This window comes from Lepisma saccharinum, chromosome 1 (assembly GCF_977018435.1).
Source record: "Lepisma saccharinum chromosome 1, izLepSacc3.1, whole genome shotgun sequence".
Taxonomy (NCBI): domain Eukaryota; kingdom Metazoa; phylum Arthropoda; class Insecta; order Zygentoma; family Lepismatidae; genus Lepisma; species Lepisma saccharinum.
The window spans coordinates 106,582,007-106,609,864 of record NC_139229.1 but is presented as its reverse complement, the minus strand read 5'-3'; the positions used below and the strand labels follow the sequence as shown (position 1 = coordinate 106,609,864).

The 27,858-nt window shown below is 38.1% G+C and overlaps 1 protein-coding gene across 1 annotated transcript; it reads right to left on the bottom strand.

Annotated features, from left to right (window-relative positions):
• Window positions 1-1,039: 1,039 nt before the first annotated feature.
• LOC145999089 (nose resistant to fluoxetine protein 6-like) lies at window positions 1,040-27,858 on the bottom strand. Its single transcript, XM_083136056.1, has 13 exons — window positions 27,572-27,858; window positions 24,649-24,872; window positions 20,372-20,583; window positions 19,726-19,802; window positions 18,164-18,357; window positions 11,730-11,899; window positions 10,300-10,480; window positions 9,259-9,446; window positions 7,666-7,798; window positions 6,570-6,759; window positions 5,418-5,560; window positions 2,921-3,029; window positions 1,040-1,811 (listed from the first exon to the last, which is right to left on the bottom strand). Exons 1-13 carry the CDS (start codon window positions 27,840-27,842, stop codon window positions 1,639-1,641), a joined length of 2,265 nt encoding a protein of 754 aa, XP_082992182.1. The 5' UTR covers window positions 27,843-27,858; the 3' UTR covers window positions 1,040-1,638.

Below are 27,858 nucleotides of genomic sequence, written 5' to 3'. Positions count from 1 at the left end.
TGAATAATGAAAATTAATCATTTAGCACCAACATAACAAGGCTATTAGCTAAAGTTTAAGTGACCCTCCGTACACCCTCGAGAAAGTTGAAAATTTAGAGTAGACTGGGAAGATTGTGTTTCTTGTGAACGTTTGTCGTCGTTTTTAGCTCTCAGAGATGCGTTATAAATTAGCAACTTTATGTGGTATGGTTTGTGACGTCAGCCACCCACCTGTGCCCTTATCATACAAGTGAGTGTGAGATTTGGTAGTGATAGTAATTTTGTTTTTTGTTTTTAATTTGCACGTGTTTTTCCTCGTGCGTATGTAACGAAATTTGCTTCACAACAAGTGGTGATTTGCCGTTCTGGTTAGGTTAGGAGCTGTAGATTTCATGCTGATAGTAATTATACGTCATTATTCGATTTTCCACGTGTTTTTGTGCATGTATAACGACAATTGCTTTTAAAAAATAATGAAAGTGGTCCCGGATGCAATGAATTGGATATGCCCTGGTCACATTTAGGGGCTAAATATCTAGCTCATTTATTGCTTCCGTATGTTAAAGAAGCCCTAACTTTAAGGCATCGTAGAACATCGAAATCTGTAGATTGAGACCAAAAAAGTAGGAAAATTCGGGGGTGTAATGTCGGTCACTCGTCCCGAATTAGCTTCAGACTGACTGGCTGCTCTTGTGTCCGCAGCTTCTCTGCTCCCCAGATCACAATATAATTAAATAAAGCAATATTTTCTTTTCAAAAATTGTTTTATGTACATAATATACAGATCTTTGTGCGACTGTGTTAGAAAAGTATATGTAGCCCACTATTATTATTATTATTTCATATGCATACAGACAAATAAAAATATGATGGATTTAGTAGTACATATGTAACACCTTTGTAAATTTGGAGCTGACATTTTCCACTAAGATTATGTAATAGGTTCACTAAACCAAACCAGATAAAGGAGGCAGAGCTACGAATTTTCCCCTATGAACTAGGTAGTGGAAGGCAATGGAATAATGAAATGAGTTTTTCATTACTTCTTCAGTTTGTGGTTAGTATTGCCAAGCCTCCTTTAAAGACAATAATCAATACATTTTATTTGATAGTTTGACTTATGATTTATTAAATTTCTTATCGTCGTGATTGGCAAATATACGTAGATGGAAATCAACATTAGAGCAATTATCAAATTCTACAGACATTACGTTTATTTAATGATCTTCAGAAGGTTAATTCAGTTTTCCAGATTATTATATTCTGAATTTTAGCGAGAATCTGAGAAGAAAAGGAATGAATGCCTTCCTATCGAGTTATTTATGATCTTGAATAAATATAATGTTGAAAATATGAGGTAATAATGAATCAGTAACACTTACCGGCTTTCTGTCATTATCATGCTATGTTAAGCCAAGTCTGATATGATAGTGTGAAGTAATTTCCTTTAGTGCACATGACCATATCCCACACAGAAGTTTGTGCAGAAATTTTTATCTGAGTGGGAGGTCATTTTTCTAGGTGTAAAGGTAAATTTAGTGTCAAAACGACCATAAAACATTTTAGTGAACGTTTCTAAAAATTGGACTGTGCAGATAACTTAGTGGTTTTCATACCGCTCGTATGAGTACAAACTTATGATGGTCGTCTGTGTAAGCTACCTGCCAGCATCATTATCTAGCGGTTTCATCACAATTACTTCAGGGGACTTTGTCTTTTCGTCGTCCAGAAATGATTCATTTTTGTGTCCATTGAAAAGTGGCTTTATCTTGTCATTCACAGCGTCCGCAGGTACAGGTTCATCTTTCTTGTGTTGGCGGTTTGATCCTCCTACAGAGAGAAATATGAATAGATTGAAAAGAAACGTTTAAAGTATCTTTGAAGCATTTTGTTTTTGTTCAAATCCATTTTTCACTCAGCGTCCCTTTTGAAGGGATTACTATATCTAAAACTACAGGGCTAGGCCTATATCCAATTGTGAATGGAGTTTCCGTTGTCATCCTAGGTAATTATTGGAACGGTAGCTTACCTTAAGCGAAAACCACATGTACGCTTCTTCCCATTTCCTTCTATCATCACACCATCCCGGTTAACCTATTGATAGAGCTGAGCTCTAGATCAATCAATCACCATTCTGAACTGCTGTTTAAATCTCAGTAGTTACAATACATATTGAAAGTTTTATATCTATTTTTCCTAAAGCCTAAAGTATACAGTTTACTTAACGATCCAAGCATTTCATTAAAAAATGCTTCCCTGGTCATTAATTTCATCTTATCATCCATCACTCATCTTCCTCGTCACGATTCGACAAAAGTGACAGAAATGTGCAGATAACAAAATTAGAAATAAAAACACAAATGATTCTACCTGTAATCAGCTTCCCCGAAAGCGTGGCGAGCAACGCTCTATACCTGTAATCAATGGTTTTCTGGTTCGATCTCCGGTGGAGGTACCTTACATAGTTTAAAGTGCCCCTCTCTCTCTTTCCCAATCTCTCTCTCCCAGTTCCAATTCGCCTATATGAGAATAAAGTTGACTTAAAACGAACTTTTGCTTTTGCCATTAATAAATATAAGGAGGGAAAAATAATATTTTTTCTCGATATAAACTCAGGTACTCTCCCCAATATAACAGCAATATCAATATTCACGAATGAGAAAACGACATAATGCCACAAATGTGACATAACCTCTACTATTAGTATGTGTATGAGGCGGGGTGTTCTCACCTATGTTTATTCACTTTATTTAAAAGAAAAAGCCATTAGAAAGTGACGTATATACCAACTGATTTCCTAAAAATGAATAAATACTTTCCGACGTATACTGGAAATACAAACGTTTTGTGGATTATTTCTCTCATTTACCCCTGGCTTTAAGTTGAGGGTATTTTCTCCCCTTTCCCCCCTCCAAATCATAGATATACATACGACTTACCCTTCTTGAATAATGCTTTTTCGATGACGAGTATCGGAGATTCAAAAGTCAGGGAAAATATAAAAGCCACAAGAAGTGCAATAACTAAATCTCCCAGATATTTCTCAGCCTGAAAAAGAGACACATCAAGAATCACAAAATTATATTTGATCATTCTAAGCTAATTACTATCAAAACCTTTTCAATACAGATATGTTTGTTACCAATTCACACTTAAAGTAAATTTCAAGAATACAGTATTCTCGCGTCTATAACGGGACTTTTTTCCCCCGAAAAGTGGACCAAAGAATGGGGTGCGGCTTATACACGCGAATGATAAGAAAAGCATGTGCGGCTTATACACAAGAATGAGAAAACAGTTGCGGCTTATACATGCGAATCATAAGAAAAGCATGTGCGGCTTATACACACGATTGAGAAAACATTTGCGGCTTATACACGCGAATGAAAGTGCAGCTACTCCTAGGATACTAAAATACGTACGTTGATTTGTTATCTTTATCACATAACGGATTCATTAACAGCAAATCCAACAACAATGCATCTGTAGCAGGCTTTGCGACAATATGATATCTTTAAACTTTTTTTTTGCAACAATATGATAAACTTATCTTTGAACACGAATCATCCTTACTGTCGTATTGATCTGGAAACCATTCAGTAAAGTGAAGTTGTTAAAGAAGGTTGTAGGCCTGAGGTCAAGGTTGGTACTATCAAAGGGAGGATGTCTGGCAGAAGAATCAGCTACGATGCTCATTTTAAACTTTAAGCGATATGATTTGCTGAAGGAAACGCAACAGATCTGCAGCGCGATATTACGATGTGGACGAGTCTAACATTCGTCGATGGAGAAATCAGAAGGAACAACTTGCTGCAACAAGTGGCAAGAGAAAGACATTTCGTGGAAATTCGTAAATGAGAGAGGAAGTGCTGGCTGGCTATGCTGTAACCGTAGACATGATACGTTTTCAAGCTCGTGAAGTAGCTTCAAAGTTAGACATCAGTCGTCAAGTTTTCCGAGCTAGTGCGGGATGGTGTTCGCGTTTTATGGCACCGTATGTTGTGCTGAAGCGTAAGAATGTGCCAAAGGAGGCATTTCCGCCGGGTATTATCATACGTGCCCAGCAGAAAGGATGGATGGTAGAAGAACTGGTATTGGACTGGATAGACAAAGTGTGGAATTGAAGGTCTGGTTCATTGCTGAAGCAAAAGAGTTTGCTGGTGTGGGACAGCTTTCGTGGTCACCTAACAGACAGAATACAGACAAAATTACAACAGTTGGAAATGGATGTAGCTGTGATTCCTGGGGGTCTAACGTCTGTACTGCAGCCCCTAGACGTTTGTGTAATTCACTCGTTTAAAGCTGCGTTCCGGCGTCTGTATAATGACTGGATTAGTGCAGGAAACCATGAGCTTACAGCAACAGGAAAGATCAAACGTCCGACTGTCAAGCAGTGTGTGAATGGATTCTGGCAGCATGGGAAAGTTTAAAGTCGGAGACAATTGTGAGGGGTTTTCTGAAGTGCGGCATATCCAATACCCAGGATGAAATGATGTAGGATGGAGATGACAATACCTCTTGTGCAGAAAATATTTCAACGAGTAGCAGCAACGACAGTGAATAAGGTCTTTGAGGACTCAAACTGAATGATACGGTATTAATATGTAGATCATTGCGCTAAAATAAAGGTTAAAATACTTTTAAAATGCATACTTGAAATTGGCTACCTACGCAAAAAAAAAGTCAATCGTGCGGGTTATACACGAGGTTCGGCTTATACACGACAGATTTTATTTTCCTGAAATCTAAGGCCAAAAAAGGAGGTGCGGCTTATACACGCGTGCTGCTAATAGACGCGAGAATACGGTATTACAGTAAAGTAGTTATAAACCAGAAGTAGTTACTTTTACCATCATAAATTATCAGTCAGTGATTAAATCAATGATCTTGGTTTAAATCCGTATTAAAGCACGAAAGTTTCTTTGTTGCGTTATGTCTATTTTCTCGCTATGTTAATTGTTCATCATTTACCTAGCAGGTTGATAAACGAAGTGAAATAATTAAAATATACAATATTTATACAATTTATTCTCAAAAATATTTCCGTACAAAAACACCGCTTATTTTATCTTGTACAGCTTATTTGTGGCCATGATTTTACTTATATCCTAATTAATTAATATTTTGCTATTAACATAATTATTTGTCCAAAAGATATAAACAAAAACCCATATTCTTTATGAGCAATATTGTATAGGTAAAATTTGAAGTAATATATGTGCTAATTATTTAATAATAATAATAATAATAATAATATGTACATCTTCATATATATTACAAAAAATATCAGTATTAAAAATCATTGTAAATTTTTGGTGGAATGTATTAATATTTTATGCGTGTGTTAATTAATACCTTATCTGTTTATATGTAACACAAGATTAATTAAACTTCTTTTTACACTTTTGAGACGTATATTTGTATCGTAATGCTCACCGTTCTTTGATCGGTGTAAAACTCCGCAGTTCTACTGATCCCAACCATGTAGTTGATGATGATTACGTGGCAAAGATAGGCGCAGTACGTGAGTCGACTCAGCGGCTGGAAGAATCTCCAAGATAGAAAGGCATTCACTGGACCTGAGGATGTAACAAATATTATTGCATGAGAGAAACTTACACAGTGAGTGGCGGATTAATGACTTTTTCTTGCGGGAGGGGCTCTCAAGACTCATCGAAAATTTATTGTCAATTTTAGACTATGTCCGCGAGGGTGATCGGCTGATATTAGATGTATGTTAACGCGTCGATCTCCACTTACTCTTATGTTAATTGGCGTTTCATTGTTAGTTTTGAATGTCTCGGAATGATTGTTGATTTTAGATGCAAAAAGGGGTTAGCGATCGCCTTTTCAAAACAAAGAAGGTGATCGCCTTTTCAATCTAAGGGTCGCCATTTACTTTTGTGGTGATTGTCCTTCTTTTATTTTACGGAAATTGAGCTAGTTATCTCTTCTGATTAGATTTAAATGCTCAGACAAGCTAATCGGGACTGGGACCACAGTTTAGAGTAGGATTCTAACCACTATATCTCAAACGAAAATCGAACCGATTGTATTGTAAAAAGGTTGTGAAACTACCAGAGGGTGTTCGGGAAAAATTTGACCTACATTTTTTTTCTATGAGGAGCGGAGAGTTGTGATCACTATGTTTTTATATGTATTGAAGTGAGGGCATATCAATGAGAGAACTTCAAGAAATAGAGACTTTCGATATTGCGCGTGAGTGGAGCGACGTCATAATGCTCTACGTGAACTGACGAAGCACTTCTTGTGCACAGCCCGGCATCTATGTATTTCGCTATGAGTCGCCGAGGAAGTGACTGATAGCAAAGTTTGCTCTGTTCGTAGTCAATGTGTAGGTGGTCAAGACGCGTGTTGAGTTTGACTGTGTGGTTCTTTTCTCCTCGACTGTATGAGGCTGCAGTGGAATGAATATTGTTTGTTTGCGTACACAGAATATTTTAACCAGGAAGATAATGCTCTTGGTCGTCAAAGGAAGGCGTTACCCATAAGCCACCTGTGCAAACAGTCAAACGACTCCATTCGCACTCACGATGCCACAGAACGATAAGCTTCATAACCACTCACCTCCGTAGCCTTTGACGCAGGCGAATACTACCCATCCAACACCGACGGCCCATGCAAGTCTGTGAAGGCTAGAGTAGAAGGCTGCTTCCACAGCATCGTAAACGTATCCTTTGGTGTAGACGACGACAAGGCCATAGAGTACTGCGAGGCAGGTGACTGCAGACACCACCCATCCCAGAAGAACCAGCCACTGAAACGAATGAGGGAACGATACATTCAGTATGCGAGCCTTTTCTGGAAAGACTGCTCCTGGGTATGTTAGAGCGGGAAGGTGTGAAAATATAATTTGTACAAGTTTCAGATTAAGATCTCACGTTCTCTCTCCATCCCCCAGCTCCGTAACTTTTATTCTTTTGTCGTCCTATCCTTTTACTCCTGTTTCGTTAGTAGCCGTATCTTGTTTACGCTACAGGGAGGCAATTCTGACGGGTAAAGTGTCCGGAATGTGGTGCTGATAAAATCATTTCCACCGGGCTTGAGCATCTTGCTTGCACTTGTCGATGTTAGCGAGTGCTCCGTGCTGTGCGAGCTTCCCACCTGCATGCTGCTCCTTAAGGACAGTAAGCAGAAGAGCAGTGGGGGAGCTGCTTGCGTTGAGAAGTAAAGAGTACTACTTCTGCCATGGTTACGACGGATCTGTTACTTTGAATAGATGACGAGAGGCTCTCATTTTACGAAGCGTCTGACGAAGCTTCTACCTCGCTCACTCCCTCCTACAATGCTACAGCATCGCTGTTCGCTCTTCAGTGCACACGTTGATTCGAGAGCGTTCTCCAAATACGTCAACAGTTCATCGTACGCCTGATTTCTCCATTCACAACTCCTATTTTCCTTTATGGCACGATACGATGCACAGGGAGAGAGAGAAAGAGAGAGCTTTACCTCTTTTATTTTATCCTTCTCACTTTCCATTGTTTCTCTGTTCATTATCTTTCATTAAACTTCCTTGACTATTTTCAAATACCTTAAAAATGATCGAGTTAACATGCTATAACTATCAACTTCTGGTACACCTTGTATGTATTTCTTATTTTTTGGGGGGTGTGCGTGGTTGCCCACCCGCTCCCACAAAAATATAACAAATAGAGCGCCTTACCTTTGGCATGTGGATTTTTCGGTTACGAGTTCTGTAGAGATAGAAACCTAACATGGCTCCAATAAAGTATGCACCTCCTCTGTAGTACGGTGGCTTGTAGACATATCTCATGTATTCTAATATCTTTGGATGGCTATAAAACAAGCAGAGAACAGATTACATGATTGATACAGTTTGAAAGAGACAATTATATTATTTGATTGTATACTTTTCAAAACTGATACGCTTGTAAAGGAATAAAGGGATGTCCAATTGTAATACAAGGAAGCGATATAGAGATGAATAAGTACACATAATTGAAGCAAAGAATCTTCCTAAGACCGAGTTTCAGCAAGGGAGAGTACATTAGTCTGTATTAGATCTCATTTTTAGGATTATTTAACTTCTGTCTATTTTAAGATAGGCACAAACAATAGGATCCTTCAGAGCAAATAAAATAGCTTGTATTAGCAACAATCAAAAATGAATGACCAAGGTAAAATTTTGGTTGCATCGGCAATCGAGGCTATTTGCACTCTTTATACCATGCAGGAATAGAACCCAATATCTCTAATGCTTTCATGAAATTTTAAAACTGGATGTAAAGGCCCCCCGAGTAAAGTTAAAAGTGCTAAATTGAGAATGGGCCTGCACGGAACGCACAAAACACATTAAAAAGTAAGGATTTATTCTTAGAGACAACATAAAAGGCAGGTGCCTCTCAAGAATCTAAAACATTAATGAAAACACTGTCGTCGGACGACAAAGAGTCTCTGAGACAAGTTTGTCTGAGGACATTAAAAACTTCCCGCTCGACAAATCAAAAATCCTGCCTGAGACCTATTACATGTTCAAAGAGCACTGAAGACACAATTTTTTTCATTAACTATATTATCTGTTGTTGTTTACTATTAAAATAATTGTAATAGAACAATTCCAGAGGTAACAGACTGATTCTTTAGAAGCAGTTTTATTTTCATTTTATTTCTTTCTATATTATTCATTAAACATATAATGAAAAATATAACCCTGGAAATTTACAAGTAGTAGTCTGTCTCCTTGCATAGCAAAATTTCTTCAAATGTATTCTGTTAGCACTACATAAAATTGAAATTAACAGAGTGACACAATTGGCAACCTATGGATCTGTATTTTCTGAATCAAAGTTCGTGAAATAGTACTTGATTGGGTAGTTTTTTTACAGATAAAATTTAGAGTTTAGAAACACATGTAGAATCTAAAAATGTTCTTTTAAAGAAATGTACAGCACATTTCCCTTCACTGATACGTTATTTTGGCAATCAAGGTTAACAAACATTTCTCTGGAATTGCTCAATAATAGTTATTATAGTATACTATAGTATGAATGTGCTTCTATCGGGGGTTTTCGAGTTCGATTCAAGATGGAGCCACATTACACAGTGCGTGGTTCATATATCACTGTACATAAATTGTAGTTCCAGTTCTGATTAGCCTGTCTGAGCATAAGTGAAGTTAAAACGAACTGTGACAAAACTTCTGATGTTCCATCCAGCGTTATTGGTTGGTCCTTGCAAAGCCATGATGTTCAAATGAATAATTCTGTACTCTGATACTCGATGCTGGGGCACTCACGTGACAGTTGGAGCCCAGGGAAGGGCAAGATCCAGAGTCAACCAGAATGGAACCACGATGCACACTGCAATCAAGGCGCCGAGGATTCCCAGTCCGAAGGTTGGCCATTTCCAGAGCGGAATGAGGAAGAGAGGCGACAGCCAGTACAGCTGCATGTCAGTCTGGAGGTACCACGACTGACCAACGCACTGAAAATGTGAAGAGTCTGATTACTTCTTGGCCATTTACATGTGCAGAAAGGAGCAATCTTTCAACAAACATAATGTACTCAAGCGCTACAATATGATACTCATGTAATGTCGTTAGATATTTTTATAGTATTTCATATATTGATTTGCTTGAATTCTTACAGTACATTTTGTAGTTTTGTTTTTATTCTGTAGATTTATTATTAACTTATTTCACGTTTTTGTGTTGTTGTTAGCAATATTGTCTTATGGGTGTAATGGGTGGCATTCGCTGAAGGCACCCAAAAACCAACCTCGCTCCCACGTAGTACACTGGTAACTGCAATATTGGAGGCTAACAAGAATCTGGCGCCTGGACATGCAGCCAGGATAATCCTCTATAGAATTTTGTTGCCATTCGTATGTGTTTGTGACCGTCTCCCCATCTAAATATTTCATCGTACCACCATTCATCCCCATCATCGCGATTAGCCAATAGTGGTAGAAGAGCTAATAATAAGAAAATAAGCTAATTCAATCATTCAGTCAATCAATATTATGAAGTTTTTGCATTGTTGTTAGCAATATTGGTTTGCTTGAAATAGTAATAGCCTTATTAGTACTATGGTATATATATATGAGCGAGTTACTGTTAGGAAGTTCGTTTAATTCTTAGTAGTTTTTTTTTGGGGGGGGGCTTTTGAAGAGTTACGCTTAATTCACACAGTTGACAGAACAAGTTGCGTGTTTGTGGAGTATTGATCTATAAGCTATAAGTTTTTAAATGGCCATGCATATTCAGTACATAGGTAGAGCCCCTGCAGTTTGTTCATCCAGGTCATATACATTAAAAAGTAAAAAAAATACAACTAACCTCTCCCCCAGAAATAGCCTCCATGTAGTTATAGTTATTCAAGTAAATCAAAGTCTTCCACCAACTTATGGCGCAATTGTTTCTAATGTTCGCAGCCCATGCAGGCCACATGGGGCCGGTCCCCAGGTGATAAAAGAGCGTGGAATTAATCCCCACGACGATGGCTAATGCTGGAGTTAATCTGTAAAGAAACAAGATATATGATTGTAGTGAAAGGTATGGTTATTTGTAAATTTTAGATGTCATTTTGTGCATTGCAACTCTTCAAATTTTATTTAAGATTATGTCGTAATTTAATGAACGTTTCCTCTTATTCAATTTTCTTCTCTATTTCTAGTAAATCAATACTTTATTGTAGGAACGTAGATTTAGAAAGCATTGCAAGCATGGGTTTGGTTATTATTTTCTAAGGAATTTGATTACTTCGAAACACTTTCTATTTTGGCGCGAGGGTTCGCTCTCTGGTAGGAGTACCAAAATATCAGTTTTGACCCAGAATCGTAAAGATTGAACCACTTGAAAAGAAGCAGCGAACTCCGGCAGAGAATGTTACTTCACATTGACAATATGACTGGATGCCTCGACACTTACTGAGTGTGCACATTATCTTCGTATCCAAAAGAAGCTCAATCACCCTTCTGAATTGCTTACATCCATATTTGCGTAAATAATGATGCTAATTGTATTGTCGATCCAAGTGCTCATGTTCTTTTCAATCTTAACATGGGCAATGTGGAAGGGACCTCTATTGTTCACTTACTCTTTTAACAGGAAACCTTATATATATATATATATTTTTTTTTCGAGATACACTACATGCAAACTAAAGCCTCGTCAGGTGGATTAAAGTGCAAAGAGCCCTTCCGCCGTTTTCAAGGTAATACACCAAGCATTCGTGGATTTTTACAATGCTGTCATGCTTGGAACAAGGTGAGATGGAACAAGATACCATCGAAATTTCCCATTCCTAAGGAAAAACTCCTTCAATTTGAATTAGCAGTTATGTGTAGATTGCTCTCGACTCGGTCTCGAATGGAAGGGGTTTCAACACTACATGCCAGCGAAGACCTAGAGGTACGTAGTTGCTGACAAATCTTTTGTGTGAAGGGAACCCTGGAAAAGTCCACTGAGACATTTGATGTTTTCATGGAGATGACGTTCAATAAATAAGTGTAATAAAAATTAATTGCATGCAATTTGTGTGCACATGTGCGAATAGGCAGAAGCCGTCACTGGATCTGATCACGCATCGTCCAATGAAAAGTCACTTGGCAGGCCCTATCACCCTGAATCCGGTAAATGAAGACAAATACTCTCTTTCCTGACATTCAGTTTTTACCATTATTGTTATTATGTGTTTTTAGTGTTAAATATCGTATTAACATGTCGATTAGTTTTCACCTAGTACCTCGTACTTACAAAATAATTACCTTATGTATCGATACAAGTAGAACATAAGTAAATCTGGTCCATTGAATCTCCTCGTTTTCTCAACCTGCTTTAAGAAAACATAGACCAAGAGAACTCCACTTAGAAGGAAGAAAGTGTCAACCGATACAAAGGCGTTGAGGACGACCATCTTTCGCCAGTCACGTCTTAGCTGTAAAAGACAAAATACAACAATAAAGAAAATTGCAAGGTTATTGAAAAAAACAAGACCACCAATAAAAACTCTCTACTTTCTTAATCAAGGGGTACCAGGTTCGATACCTGGTGCAAGCACAAGTGGTTCGTATCCCACTTTAAACTGTAGGTCCAGTCCCGATTAGCCTTACTGTGCATAAAGTGGACTTTAAACGCCAAATCAATCAATCTACCTTCTTGAACCCGAAGGTTTATGGCTACAGCAACACAAGCCTTCCATCTGTCCCTATCCTAAGCAAGATCAATCCAATTTTTTCCATCCTTTCCGATTTCCTTTAGGTCCATCTCAAGGTCATCCCTCCATCTTCGCCTTGGCCTTCCTACATGTCTCTTACCATCATCCCAACAAGAATCCTGTAAACTCTTCTTTCCTCTCCCATTCGTGCCACATGGCCTGCCAATCTAAGTCTTCTTGATTTAATTATTCCGATAATATCTGGACATGAATACAAATTATGTAGTTCCAAATTATGTAACCTTCTCCACTCACTTGTCTCCTCATCCCTTTTAAGCCCAAATATTTTCCTAAAGATTTTATTTTCAAATATTCTTAATTTATGTTCCCCTTTTAAAGTAAGGGACCAATTTTCGCATCCATATAATACTACAGGCAAAATTTCTGTTTTATATATTTTAACATTTAGTTTCTTAGATATTAAACGAGGAGATAAAAGTTTATAAAGAGAAAAGTAACACACATTTCCTAAATTAAGTATACTTTTTATTTCCTCTTTAATATCATTATCATTTGTCAGTATTACTCAGATGTACTTGAATTTGGAGACTGATTCAAATGAGTTGTTATCAATAATTAAATTTTGATTGTTACCTAACACTTGGTTTCGGCCTGCAGGCATATATTTCGTTTTCTCTTTGCTCACCTCCAAACCAATCTTTATAGCTGCTTCTAAAAATACTTTAGCATTATTCTTAATTGTATTTATATCATCCCCTAGTAAGACCACATCATCTGCATATGCTTACAACTGAGTCAGACCGTTTAATTTTAGTACTTCATTAGTGTCCTTTACCTTCCTTACAGCATATTCTAAGGCAAAATTAAAGAGCAGTGGAGATAATGCTCCTCGTTTTAACCCATTCTGAATTGTAAATTTATCAGACATATTAATACCCACACGAATTTTTCTTTGTTTCATTATTTTCATACTTTTATCATGTTAACAAGCTTGTTAGGTATTCCAAACTCGACTAATATATTATATATTATACTAGAAAAACATTAGAAAATACACATTGTGGATTAGGAAGTATGAACTACCTAGGTACTATCACGATATGTGGGGGAAAATATGCCTCTCTAATAAAGTTGTTCAGATTCCACTTATTACACTGTAGATCCCGTCCAGATTAGCCAATCTGTGATTAAAGTGGACTTGAGCAAAGCTCAAACAAACGCTAGCGCTGTAGGAAGAATGAATAATTAATTAAAAAGTTCCCTTATTTAATACCATATCGATACAGTTAAATGACCAAACAACTACAAACCCAAAACCCACTATACAACTCAATTAAAGGACAATTTGTTCATGTCAGTTACGATATGTTACTTTGAGAAGTAACAAACACATTTAATGCTTCTTCGTACTTGAAGCTTTTCTTTTTAGGGGGCCGAGAAAATGGAATAGAAAGAAAATGTAGAGAAACAGGGTGATAAGAGAGGGAAGATAAAGGGGCAAAAATGCAGAAAAGTTTGTTGTAAGTTAATTTTATATGTAGATAGACTAATCGGGAATGGACTTACAGTTTTACGTTGGATCCGAACTACTATGTGGCTCCACCAGGTATCGAATTTGGATCTCTTAATTACAAGAGGATGACATTACCACAAGAGGAAAATTGAGAGGAGAGGGGGAGATCTGGATCTTAAAGTATGAGCAACCGATTGCAAACAATAAGAAGAATTGAAGAGAAAATTAGGCATGAGAAAGGAATATACAGAGTGGCTCAAAAAGTCACTTAACACCCTCGGTACAAGGCCACTGCAACGCGCAACGTGGAAATGGTGATGACCAATCGCTGCCAAGCCAAGGGGGAACCGCATTGACGCCACCCGCGCGGTCGCCGGCCATCTTGATGTCCGCCATCTTGAAATCAACTTCAGAATTTTAAATGGGAAGGGGGTGATATGGTATATCAGACTAGAATTTCACGAGAAATGCAATGGTGAAGGTTTTTTTTTTTTTTATGTATCTTTAACCAGTAAAAAGTTTTGACTGAATTCTTGTACCAATTTGCTCCTTTTCGGGGTGTTAGAAAAATGCCTTAACATTTGTTTAGCGCATCGGTAACACATCGAGATCAAAGTGACGTCTAGGGAGAGAAGTTCGCATGCCATTCCACAAGATTTTAATCGGATACATCCATGAAAAGCTGCGCATTATGCAGTGGCGTAGCGTTATAGTACGCCCGTACGCCCGGCGTTCCCAGATTTAAAAATTTCAAAAAAGCTTAAATGCTGTGATTATAAAGTAAAACGTGACTAATTTCATAAATGTTTGACCTTCATGGCATTATAATAGCTATTTTTCGCGATCCGCTTGCAACGCTCCACTCTCAACACTCGTTCTAGCATCTCTTTTCAACGTCTTTCCCGGCCGGACGCCGAGCAGGTTCGGCGTACAGGACTCCTATATTCCTTGCTGCCTTTCTGGAGGGAAAGCTTCCATTTCTACAGCACGCGCGTAAATGGGCTCTCTTACGCCAGCGTACGAGAGGTCTACCGTGATTGGTTCATGTGACTCTTCCTGCCTTCTGAAGCAGACGACAGCGGCACAATTCCTACCCGGTTCTTCGCTCTTCGCGCTCATGCAACTGTGCTATGTGATGCTACAATACGCAATATTGACTGACGTAACTTTACCAATCTCAAATATACTGTTTCTTAATGGCCACTGCATTGTATAATTTATCGCACGAACAGCGATGTGCATTAGAAACTAAAAGATCAACACAGTTTTTGTCAAATACGTTGGTGAAGTCCTCGTGGTAGAAATTCAGCCTGTGGATGCTCTACCACTTAACCCGCAAAACTATTATTTTTTTTATTGTATTTTTTTCGTTATTATCTAACTACTTAATATTGTGTCAATGGAAATGTTTAGCATTCATTTGAAAACTCTTAATATCGAATGGTCTCTGGATAAAATTATTTTAAAATGTTTATCAGCATTCTCAAGATGTAATAAACATGGTCTGAATTACTAATCGGCACTGTTACGTCAGTAGAGTGTACGATATTTGGATCATCCACTCTGCTTTCCACAGTGCGCCAAGACGACAGAGGTCCCTGGTTCGAATCCCGGCGTGAGTACGGGTGTTCTTTGTCAGTGTCCCTTCATCAATATCATCACTCATATTCATATTCGCAATTAACCAAAAGTGGTAGAAAAGCGAAATAAAATAAACCAAATCAATCAGTAGTTGGATCACCCACAACAATGACGTCTACTGTTGTGCAGAGGCGCTTGTGATTCAGGTAGGTTTTTAATGACTTGCGTCATGCACAAAGATATAAAAAAAGGTATAAAACACCAGAGTTCAAAACATTTGTGGCATAGTGACGCATCTGATTTTCTAGCTAAAACATGCATGGATGATGTTTTATTGAAAACCCAGCTGACTTCAGGCAAATAAACAATACCTGTGGCGACTAATACCATAAGTAAATTATTAAGCAAGAAAGGGCCGACCCTTCCTTCGGACTTGGCGTTCCCACCCGAAATGTCCATGCTACGCCACTGGCATTATGAATGGTTGTCGCGAACAATTACAGTGTGACGCTTCCATTAAATGAAAAGTCCTTCACAGTGACAAGGCTAATGTTTATGTCAGGCGCGGAGCGTCCATGTAAGCCGTGTAAGCCGGGCTTACACTTTATTAGTTCTAGTAAAATGTATGTAATTATATGGCAAAATTCGTAAAAACTTCAAAGTTCATCTCGACCTGATACCAGTCTTCGAGATCCTGTTTGTTAGATTGCAACACTTCACACCAGATGGCACATGAGAACTCCCGCCTTTTGCTTGGGGAAAGTTGTAAGCCGTCTGAATGTTGCCTTACAAATTTCTGACCGCGAAGGAGCAGTGCCTACCGTCGCCCACCGTATCTGGAAGGAGAAGAACAAGGAATATAGGGAGAAGAGCGCGTCGAAACCCTAGGTGTGTAAACCTACGGGCAGAGGCTTACAGCAGCCTTGCAAACCTCATGTTTAGAAAAAGTGTTGTTCATGGACGTCCGCAGTATTTCTTTCCACCAGGGAGGATTAAGCAAAGTATTTTTCAGGGGTTGGGGTAAACTAGGTATATTTCCCTTCTCAAATATACTAATTCAATTTGAAGTTAACATTTTTCTGCAACGCCCTTACAATAATTAACAATTTGATGTGACTGAAATGAAATTATATGTGTGAAAATGGTTGACATTCATTTTTCAGGAAGTGCCTCCTCCCCTTGCCCCTTCTGGACATCCATGGTGTCGTTTAAACTCCGAAATTATGCTACATACTACTAAATTGTTCTGGGATTTTCATATTATAAATATTAATTTATAACAAAAACAAATATAAATTTGAATGGTTCAACCAACGACATGGGTTCCACGTTATGTGAAAAGTTTGAGAAAATTCAACCACAACGAAAAGCGGCCCTGTTGTTTTATTTATATCTCCAACTTACAAACTACTTTTTAAACTTGTGCGAGATTTAGCACCATTATGCTTGGGTTGGCTTCACTGAATACGCGCCAGCGAGACACAGGTCCTGTAAGAGGAGGGGCTCCAGCGTTGTCGGGTATGAATGGTTGACTGTAAAGGAAATTTGAGCCGGTGGTGCTTCAAGGAGTTTTTTTTTTACCACGAACAGGGAATTCTGAAGCAAAAAACTAACAGGAAGGGGAAAAAGGAGAAACCTAGAAATGAGCGGGATACGGGAAAACTAGATACACATTGATGTGCTAAATTCTTGTTGTTTCTGTTTTTCGCTTGTAGGAGAGCATAAACATTAGACATATTAAGACTCTGTTTTCCGTTTATGTATGAACTCAGCTGGTAATAATTGAGCTAAAGAGTGAAATAAATAAGTAAATAAATAAATAAATGTTAATGAAAACTGAAGATTAAACCAATTTTACAAATTTCATGTCAAATGTGAACCAAATATTACTAATTACATAGTCCGTGATTCAAACACTCTTCGAACAACGTACGAAAAGCCTGTTTATGATCTTTTAGGTGCTAGATTTGCTTTTACACTATCCTAAGAAAACACTTACATGTCCTTTGATAGAAATTTCTGGATATATCCCTACAATTTGTGAGCATTTCTTTTATATTTTATATTGTATTTTTTTTTTACTAAATATAGGGAATTTTAAGGCAAGAGAGGGAATTTATTTATATCCGAAAGGGATATTCCCCTCACAGTCCGAAAGATCACTGCTTTGAGCAGTGACCGATTTTGGATCTGGTTTCTTTTTGTTTTCCCCTTCTTGCTGTGTGTTTGTTAAAGTCTCGAGGTATTGCTTTTGCGAATTCCATCTATTGAAAAGCGGACTGTCGTCCCTGTGCTGTGGTGTAATACAGTAGTGAAGTGCATTATGGAATAAAATGACTGTGATTGTGCGGTGGGGTGGAGAACTTGTTGAAGACGCCGTTGTCCAGCAAGGATTTTGCTGCCAAGAAGAAACTTGTGGATATAGGTAGGCCCACCCCTTCCTTCTCTAGCAGACATAGTAACAGAAACGAAAAATAAAGTGCGCCGATTTTGCGATTCATGATACGGAGCTGATACTTGGTTATGCGGTTGTAAAAAGTATTCAGCACTTTTCTGTTTCCTTCTGTTTTGATTTGTTTATTATTATTATTATTCATTTTTTGCATATTTTTTATCGTTACGTTACTCATTGTGATAGGAATAACACTGACTTAATTATCAGATATCCAGAATTTTTAATTTGGTGAAAACTTCCAGGGAAGTGCTCTGAAAAAAATTGGGGGGGGGGCGGGGGTAGATGTGTATGGATAAATCACTAACCATGTCAGCCCAGAAATAAACACAACGGGAAATAACCTTCATCATGCTAGGCTTACACTGTTGGAAAGGTCACGCTCCGCCACTGGTTTATGTTCATAAGGAAGTTCAGTACATATAATATCTTTACAAGAACTGCAGTAAATACAGTTTACTTGACATGTTTTACTCACCTCGAGCATAGGAATAAAGTTCATTCGTGGCGTTGAGACTTCCCCCATAAATTTGTGAGCGAAAATTACCCACGCCATGCTAAGGAACCTGATTCCATTGATGCAGCCCATTGTTTCTGCGGACGAATTGGTGCTGAGGAGGCTTTTCCCGTTTGAGTACACAGAGAAGGCTACCAGAAGGCGATATCTACGCCCTAGAACAGAATAAAACATTTTTTATATGTAGCTAAATGTCTACTTTTTTTTCGATACATTAGTGTATATCATTATTGTTGTTGCATAAATCGTAATATTCAAATTATCGACCTCTGTCGTCGTTCTCCAACAGTGGTATATTTTATGATTTTTTCTCGGAAGCCTTTAGGATTAATGAAGATGGGTTACATAGTATGAATCATTTTATGATAGTCACCATAACAATAGCCGACCCCCGTGGCGGAGTGGTTATCACATCGCGCTATGACGCTAGGGGTCCTGGGTTCGAATCCCGGCTTGGGCACTGATGATTGTGAATGTCCATTCATCAGTTTCATCATATCATCACTCATACTAATCTTCGCAAATTAGCCAAAAGTGGCACAAAAAGCGAAGTAAAATAAAGCAAATCAATCAATCAATTAATCACCATAACAATAGTATTCTAGGAATACTTAAATTCAAATTGTAAGTGTAATGCATTTATAAATATATAAACTCAACTTTAAACTTGTAGGTCCTTTCCCGATTAGCCTATTTATGCACAAAGTGGACTTAAAGAAAACAAACACACAAACATCTATGAGTGTATGCTTGTGTATATTGATTTCTGTCTTCTATGTAATATATAATATGAAATTTAATAAGCCATAATTTGTAATCTATATTATGTATTTTTCTCTTGGTTTGTTTACTTCCAATTCGATATTTGTTAAATATAGTTCTTTATGGCAATAAATAATATGAAAGAATAATCTACAATATTTGATCAAACCAGTAGCCTCGAAACTTCGTAAACATTCAGACAGAATGCTTCTCCCTTAACGTTTTATTGCGATCATTTTACATTATCATTTCAACTTTTTCTTTGCGAATGTGAATGAGCATGACATGTCTGAACTTGACTATACTCGCAGTAAACAGTTCAACAACTACTTCACATCTATTTCTTCGTATCACTAGTGAGAAACTGGAGTTACGACGATATAGAGAGGAACTCTGAAAGAGTATTACGAATCACGAAATTGAAAAACTATGCTCCACTCACGACTTCGAAACTCCAACTGAGTAATGGTGATTCCATATGCATGACGTTAAGTCTGAAATAGTTAGGTCATTTAACATTCTTTTTTACCAAAATAAGCCGGTCCAACATAGGATATGGAGGCCCGACATATATATACCGGGTGTCCCAAAAGTCACTTGACCGAGAAATAAATATTTGTATTTGAAAACAATACTTGTGTCATTAAATCAACAATAATTTAATAAATAAATACAAATATTTATTTCTCGATCAAGCGACTTTTGGAACACTCGGTATATATACACCCTTCCCCCCCCCCCACACACAGTAATGCACATACCTCTTTTTCTATACAACACCCATAGATCGTTTGCAGTTCCCAGCACAATCAGAACACCGAAAACAATCAGCACACTCCTGAAAACAAGAAGTCATTATTTTATCTATTTATAGATTATGTTTCCATAATTTGTTATTAAGTACGTATGATAATTATGACAAGTTTGTATTTACATGTGAACGAACGAACACATTGAATTGTTAATCTTCTAACCCCTAAAAAACTCGCAAGTTTGTATCAAGTACATAAAGTAATGAAGCCTTAATTTTAATCCGTGTAACAATAACATAGATATACTATAGCTAAGTAAAACTAACCAAATCAATCAATTAGCATAGGAAATAATAAGTTTTTTTTTCAATTTATGATAATATAATGCATGTGTGCGCATAATATAATTTTACAAGAATTTAAATTAAAATGTATAGTAGCAAATGCGGTGGTCAAGCGTGTTGAGTGTTCGACTATCAATCTCGGCACCAAAGTTCCCAGGCTCGAGTCCCGGCTTGGGTATCGGTGTATCGTCGCGTATTTTACATCAATTCAATCTAATTATCATTCATTGTTATCGTCACGATTAGTGAAAAGTGGCGCCAAACACGAAAAATGCAAATAACGTGCACTCTTACAGTCAAACCATACTCACAGCATTCCCCAGTCCTTGGCTTCGAAGCTTGGCGTTTCGGTTGTAGAGCATGCTATGGGTGCAACAGTGGCCTTAAGGTTGTAAGGCCTAACCATCATGTCAAGGGGCGTTTGGAGGTCGGTCGACTGGCAGGACGACGGGACGCAGAACCCAATTTGGAATCCGATGATTTGTGAGAGCATCCCTTGACCATTGCCCTTGATCGCTAGCAGCTGCAGAAGTTGAAAAAGGAAATGGGAAATAAAGTCAAAGTAAGTTCGCAAAAGAAAAATAAATTAAATACCTCAAAATTGAAGAAAATATAAAAATAAACGTAAAAAGGAAGTACCTCAATTGCAAAAAGAATGTGCGATACATACAGGGTGCGGCAATGAATGGTGGTCTTAAATACTCCACACTTATGATAAAAAGATCCATAATACAAAAGAAAATATACATAATTAGGACAACAAGAACTACTTTATTAATTGAAGAAGAAAAATCGAAAGAAAATACAATCCGTTCATTTTTATTTTTATTTATTTAAAAATAATATTACCAAGATGACCTCCATTTCGATCCACGAACTCTGTCTTTTGGGTAGGTTACACATGACACATACACATGTAGGTTACACAGCATGACACACAGAAATTTGAACCACCTCTTCCGGGATCCCATCTTTAAGTTCATTGAGGGTGCATAGGGGTGGTGGTAGGAAACTTTCCCTTTCAGATACCCCCAATATTAAAATGTTTCCGGAATGCACCCTACCCGGACACGTAACTGTAATTGTTTTTGCGCTGTGCACCGTTCCACGACTCCATCATAACTGAATGGTAAAGCAAGAGTTGCAAAATGGCGGTAGTCACGTGTTACATCTAACACAACAACTACAGGGAGGTTATTTCAGTCATTTACCGTCAGATCGTCGGCCGCTCGGCGGCCCCTTCATGCAACAGGTCCTGGCAAATTTCGTTAAAAAAAAATCCGTAACAGAAAGCGCTCGTTTTTTAATTTCCCCACTTTTCACAATTACAGTTACAATTACAATTGAAGTAAGCACGTACCTTGTCGCAAGTATGCTGGAAAAGGTGGTCTTCCAAATACAAATATTTCTGGCACCTTATTTCTGACATCTAATCTTGGATTAGACATCGCTACTTTATCCTCAGTTGTCGCGAGAGAGCCGGCAGCTTATCGGGGAGTTGTCAGCCGCGAGAGGACGCTTCATACTGCACAAATGCGACACCTGTCGGCAGTGATGCCAACCGTAGGGACGCATAGGGACTTTTCACTATATTTCGCCCGCGTAGGGACAGATTTTGCAAAATGAGGGAAAACGTAGGGACTTTTTTCAATCTTGGAAAATAACATTTTATTGTGCAAAGGTGCAAAGCTTACTCGCCAGTCAGTTGCACTTTCTACGTGCTCTGTTTGGAATGAATCGATTAGTTTATCTGGATACTTTAGCGAGGAGGAGAAAAAAGAACTAACTAAACAAATCTCCATCAGAATTTTGGAACATGTTATCGGTTACCAAGAACTTTCAAGGCAAGTTCTTTTTTGAAAACATTTCCACTCTCGCGAAAATAGTGCTAACATTGCCACATTCTAACGCGGAAACGGAAAGAATATTTTCAATGTTAAGTGATACAAGAACAAAAAAGAGAAATAAAATGGGACCAGAATCGTTAAAGACTGCAGGAAATACAGCATCACCAACCAACATCTATCTCTTCACAGCAGCAGCATGTATGACTTCAAATAACATAATCAACAGTAAACGACTCAACGTTATTCAATAGGGGTGTGTGGGATCCTGAAAGGTCAGGGCCGGGATCGGGGAAAAAAAAATTCTCGTCCCGATCCCAACTTCGGAAAATGACTTTCCGACTTTTCGGGATACCGAGCAGTCGGGAAATACCGAATGGTCACTTTAAAAAGTCGTTAATTCTCGACGTTTTCTGCATTGTAAGTTTCTGGAACTTATCGGAAATTGTAAGTTTTTATTCTAGAAATGCAAAAACAATCACTTAAAGTGAAAATTACGTCTAGAATTCGAGATTTCCAGAACTTCGGAAAATTTCGAACATTTCCCGTCCCGAAAATTTCCCGACTTGGTCGGGAAATTGCAAATTTTTCCGTCCCGAATGTCGAGATTTAAAAAAAAATCCGTCCCGACCCAAAAAATTCTGTCCCGCACACCCGTTAAGGCAAGAATTTACAATACCGGACCCTTCTGTAATTTCTATGCTACGTCTTATACTCACGAAATAATTGGTCGTGATGTTTTATCTCAAGTTAACATGTTGGGGTGAGGTGAAAAAATTGTTCACTAACGTGTAGAAGTTGTAAAATAAGCTTTTCAATTCTCGCAATGATTCTCGGTATACAAGTATGGTAGCCATATTTGTTGATATGAACAATTGACGTTCGCAATTAGTTACGCTGTCTACAGCGTTGCCACACTGTTGATTTCGTACTTGGAGAGCATGGATCGTGTAAGAATGGCGGAAGAGAACAGTAAAAAAGTTGTTAATGTTGTACAGATTGTTAGGTGGAGTGTGCAGGAGGATGGCCATGGGCTAATTAATAAACTTATGGATTTCAGTATTTTGCCCAAAGAAGGTGCTTACATGTGACAGTGACAATCACGATGTAGAAGAACATGTGGAATGTGGACTGATTTGATTACATGTAATTTTGGCAACAGTGCATCGACCGTAAAATTGCAGGATACGAAAATGGCGTCTTCGGAGATGAACGTTTGTCGTTAAAGTGCTACGAAAGTAAGATTTTTTATCGGTTCGTAATCACAATTGCAAAACCATTCACGGATAGCCCCACTGACCATTCTCGGTAAAGTTAGGTTAGGCAAGGCAAAGATAGTTAAAATTTGGGATCGAAAAACCATACACGGGTAGCCCCACAAACCATTGACGGATAGCCCCACGAACCATTCAGGTAAGGTTAGGTTAGGTGAGGATAGGCAAACATAGTTAAAATTTGAGGTCGTAGTAATATCAGGAATGTATATTTAGTTTTTTAAGTAATGGAAACACAAAATCTTCCGGTAAATAATGAGCAATCGTGCCGATCGCGGACCACTCAATTTAACTTATTTTGCAATATCTACACGTGACCCCCAAATTTTGACTTCAAATTCGTGATTAGGAGGCCTCAATTAGTGAGTATGCGAAATATTACAAAAATCGGGGAGGGGTCGTGTATTGCAAATTCGCTCCTTCATTAATTGTGGAAGCACCGAGCAGAATGATTTGGTAAGTAAATGTGTATATTTTATCTTCTGTTTTGCATGCTCATGAGGTGTTGTTTTTTTTTAGTCGCTTTACTTGGCGTAGGGACATTTGGTCAGTTGTAGGACATTTTGACTACGTCTGTAGGGACATTACCGAAAAATGGTTAGCAACACTGTCGGCTACCAGACGTAGTCAGTGTACGTTCATGTTCACTTCTGTTTGCGTTTATCAGTACGCGTGTTGTTTATACTGTGTTATTGAGTTACTGTGCTATTCAGTGCTAGTGCTTTATTGTGTGTTAATTGTTATTCATTCATTAGTTATGTCGCTAAACAAATATAGTCTTGAACAAAGAGTTTTTTATGCACGATATTACGTGAAAACGAATTCTAGCAGAAAAGTGGCCAGGCAATTACGAGAGACAGGATCTCTTGAACCTGAGAAACGTGTTGTATTGCTGTTGAAGGAGGTCATTTTCAACGTCTCTTATAACACAGGAGGTTAGTGATCATAGTTATTATTACTTTAAATATCATTTTACGCTTTCGGTTTGCTTTATGCGCCGGGATGCTGTCTTCCCTTTCTATCAACTGAGGATAAAGTAGTGATGTCTAATCTAAGATTAGTTGTCAGAAATAATTCCAGAAATATTTGTATTTTGGAGGACACCTTTTCCAGCATTCTTGCAACAAGGTACGTGCTTATTTCAATTGTAATTGTAACTGTAATTGTAAAAAGTGGAAAAATTACAAAACAAGCGGTTTCTGTTACGGACATCCTGTAACGCAATTTGCCGGGACCTGTTGCATGAAGGGGCCGCCGAGCGGCCGGCGCTCTGGTGGTAAACGACTGAAATAACCTCCCTAGTTACAACCAGTGTTGCAAAATCGCCCGATTCATTGCCGCACTCTGTATAAACATAGAAAGAACAAAAATTTTAATATGTAATACATGAAAAGCTAAATTAAAACTTCTGGTGCTGTTTCTGCTGCTGCCACTATGTACATATTACAAGATGGAGAAATTTATACATGCCTCGTCAAGCATGGCCTTTAATTCTGGGTTCAGGTTCTCGATATTGATAGGGCTGCCACCTGTCGGAGAAGCGAGGCTGAGAGTGGCGAGGCAGTACTTGCCGCTGAAGGCAGGAAGAGAACTGAACGCAGGAACCTCGACGTTCACGCACTCATCGTAGTTCCCCAACCACCTAATGTTCCCTTCCAGAACGCCTGCAGGGATTTTTGCAGTCGCGTCGAACACTGCAAGAGATAAATACCACAAATTAGAACATAGCCATTATCCCATTAAATATTTGATTTCTGGGAGTGGGGGGGGGGATAACTACCCGTTATTATTGTACAGGGTGAACCAAAAGTCACGATCGGATATTGATATGATATTATTATTAAAATGGGGTAATCAATGCAGAAGCTATATTGAATTGAACAAGATACATTAAATGGTGAAATGGGACAAGAATACCTATACGATTAATGTCGGTGCAGCTCTCCATGCTCAAACTTCTCGTTATGTTGAACCTCATTATCGGTGCACAACTTGATTTGCCACCATGTGCGTCGGCAGTCCTCTTCAGCATTTCGGGAGTGATCATTCTGAAGACACGGGCAAATTCTCTTTTCAATTCCTCAATAGAATTTATATGAATTCTGGACCTCTATCGGAAAACCTGACACCCAACCACAGTATTGGGATTGGATGACTCTACCGGAAAACAGACAACACTCAGCTTATGCGAGGATGATAAACATTCCTCTCAACCTATGACCACTTTTTACGTCAGTTTTGCTTGTGAATAACATGTTCTTGCTCTATAAAGACTATCCGATCGTGACTTTTGGTCCCCCCGTATTTTCCTTAATTTAAATATTTTCGCCTCTCTAAGTTGATGAGTTTTGGGACGATGAGAATGAAACGTGGTAAAGATTAAAGATAATATAATTGACCATCAGACATAATTTGGCCTAAAAGTTATGATTGAAATTCTATGTCTTTGTTTCAGTGTCATCGAATCACCATTCATTCTCATCCGAAAAGTGCCTAAGTATGAGAAAATTTCGAGAAAAAAAGAACAACGTAAGTTAGAAAGCATAAAAAAACTTACAACGATATTCATTGTTTAGGAGACTCGAATAAGTAAGTATGTGACTATGTTATTATGTGTAAAGTCCTCTCGTACGTATAAATGAAATATAGAATGTTGCCCTTTCATCGTACAGGCCGAAACAGTCGGTTCATATGGTTAAACCTGTCACGTGGTACTGAAGTCCTTCCTTGGTCACTTCTGAAACACTATAATGATAGGAAGAAGACTCCCGTCTTCAGTCCATACACTACTCCCACCTCCCAGTAGGTTTTGGCGCTAAGACCAAGGCTTCATGTTTCAGCACTGGGTGTGGCGACTTTAAACACATTAAAACCTAAATAATAGCATCATTCGCGGATTTACTTCCTAGATTGATGAGGTTTTGCAATTACTCTCTGGTCTACCTGTGCAATATATTTTTTAAAATTTCTTTCCTTTGTTATTGGATTTTTCTGCATCTTCTTGAAATCGAACTACATATTGTAGCAAGTATCTTTGTACTGGATTTTGTGAGCGTTTCCAGTGTTTCTCAGCCGCCGATCTGCTGTCCGGGCCCGAGCCATATAGTATCAATTATACCGGGCTGCGAGCGGTTGTTTAGATCCGATGGTTGACAACTAATTTAAACCTAATATTATAATGTCAACAAGCCTAGACATAATCGAACCATTACTCTTAATGATTATGTTATTAAAAAGCCTCCCCGATGGCGTAGTGGCAACCAAGAAGTTCCGGGTTTGATACACGGTAGAGGCACACAGTGGTTCGTTCAGTGCTTCGGACCCCATTTCAAACTGTAGGTCCAATCCCGCTTATCCTTACTGTGCATAATGTGAACTTAAATACAGACTCAAACAAATTATGTAATATTTTTTGTTTCATATGTAATTCCATGGTATGCATTAATTAATTAATGTAGTTAAAACATAGAAAGCTATGTTCGAGTAAAGTTGTTGCGATCGTGGCATCGACTTTTTAAAAACGTTTTACCGTCCCACGATATCACGAAGGTTGAGAACTATTGCTCTATCAAGTTTTATTTCTGTATTTCTCTAAATAACAAACAATAATAACGATATAACCTTCCAGTGAGCTTAATATATATTGTCGATAGCTTAGTAATACTCGGAGATGTATTGTCAACGTTTGCATTGCATTGACATTTAATATTTGACAATTTCTCTATTTTTTTTAAAGCCCGTTCTTATACAATATTGTAAGGGAGGTCAAATGCTTTCCTTGTAGATATGAAAAATTAAGCTTTGTTTGCATGATATACTTTGTCGTATGAAGGGGGGGGGGGACGCGGGGGATACTATCCCTCCAGTTAGGACAATTTTCATTAAGCATCTTCCCCGCTAGCATAATTTGCCTCCATGTTGACCCATACAATCATCCTCCCACCTGTTCCTAAACTACACCAAGCATTCCCCCCAGCTAAGGTTGAATCCTGGCATGCCCCTTCCGTTAATTCTACTACATAATGTGCTCAGCTGTGTTAACTGTGAAGATCACCATGTCTAACGGATTACCGTTAATTTAAGTCGTGTAAACAGTGATTTACGCGTCTCCCTATGATTGTCGTTTTCGAGGTGAGTTTTAATAACCCTGATTACAAAATATTTAAATTTGAAAAGAAGACTGAAAGATTACAAGAAAGAAATAGGTAATAAAATGTAAATCCAGTCCGACAATATAGGTTAAATCGAAACGTTTGCAAATAAGCTGTATAACGAAACTAAGAACCGTACGTGAGTAGGTTTCATACGCCGGATTTAATTCTAATAACTAGACGTGACGGTACATACACTAAATCCTCTTTCATGTAGTGCAAGTGAATAAAGAAATACTTACTTTTCATAGCCCAATATTCCGTTGTGATGTTTGTCAGATACATAACACTATGATCCCTACATAGAGTATTCGATGTCTTGACAGTTGCAAGTTTTTCTGGGATTTGTGACGTAATAACACTAGCAGCCTCTTGAAACAACTTCATTGCATTTCCAGTCAATATAGATGACACGTTATGTTCACTAATTTCATCAGAGGATAAACTCATATCCGAAGTAGCCACTGTCACTACTGTCAGCACTAGACATAGGACAAACGCACCGGACGCCATTTTGTGCCGGTAGAGA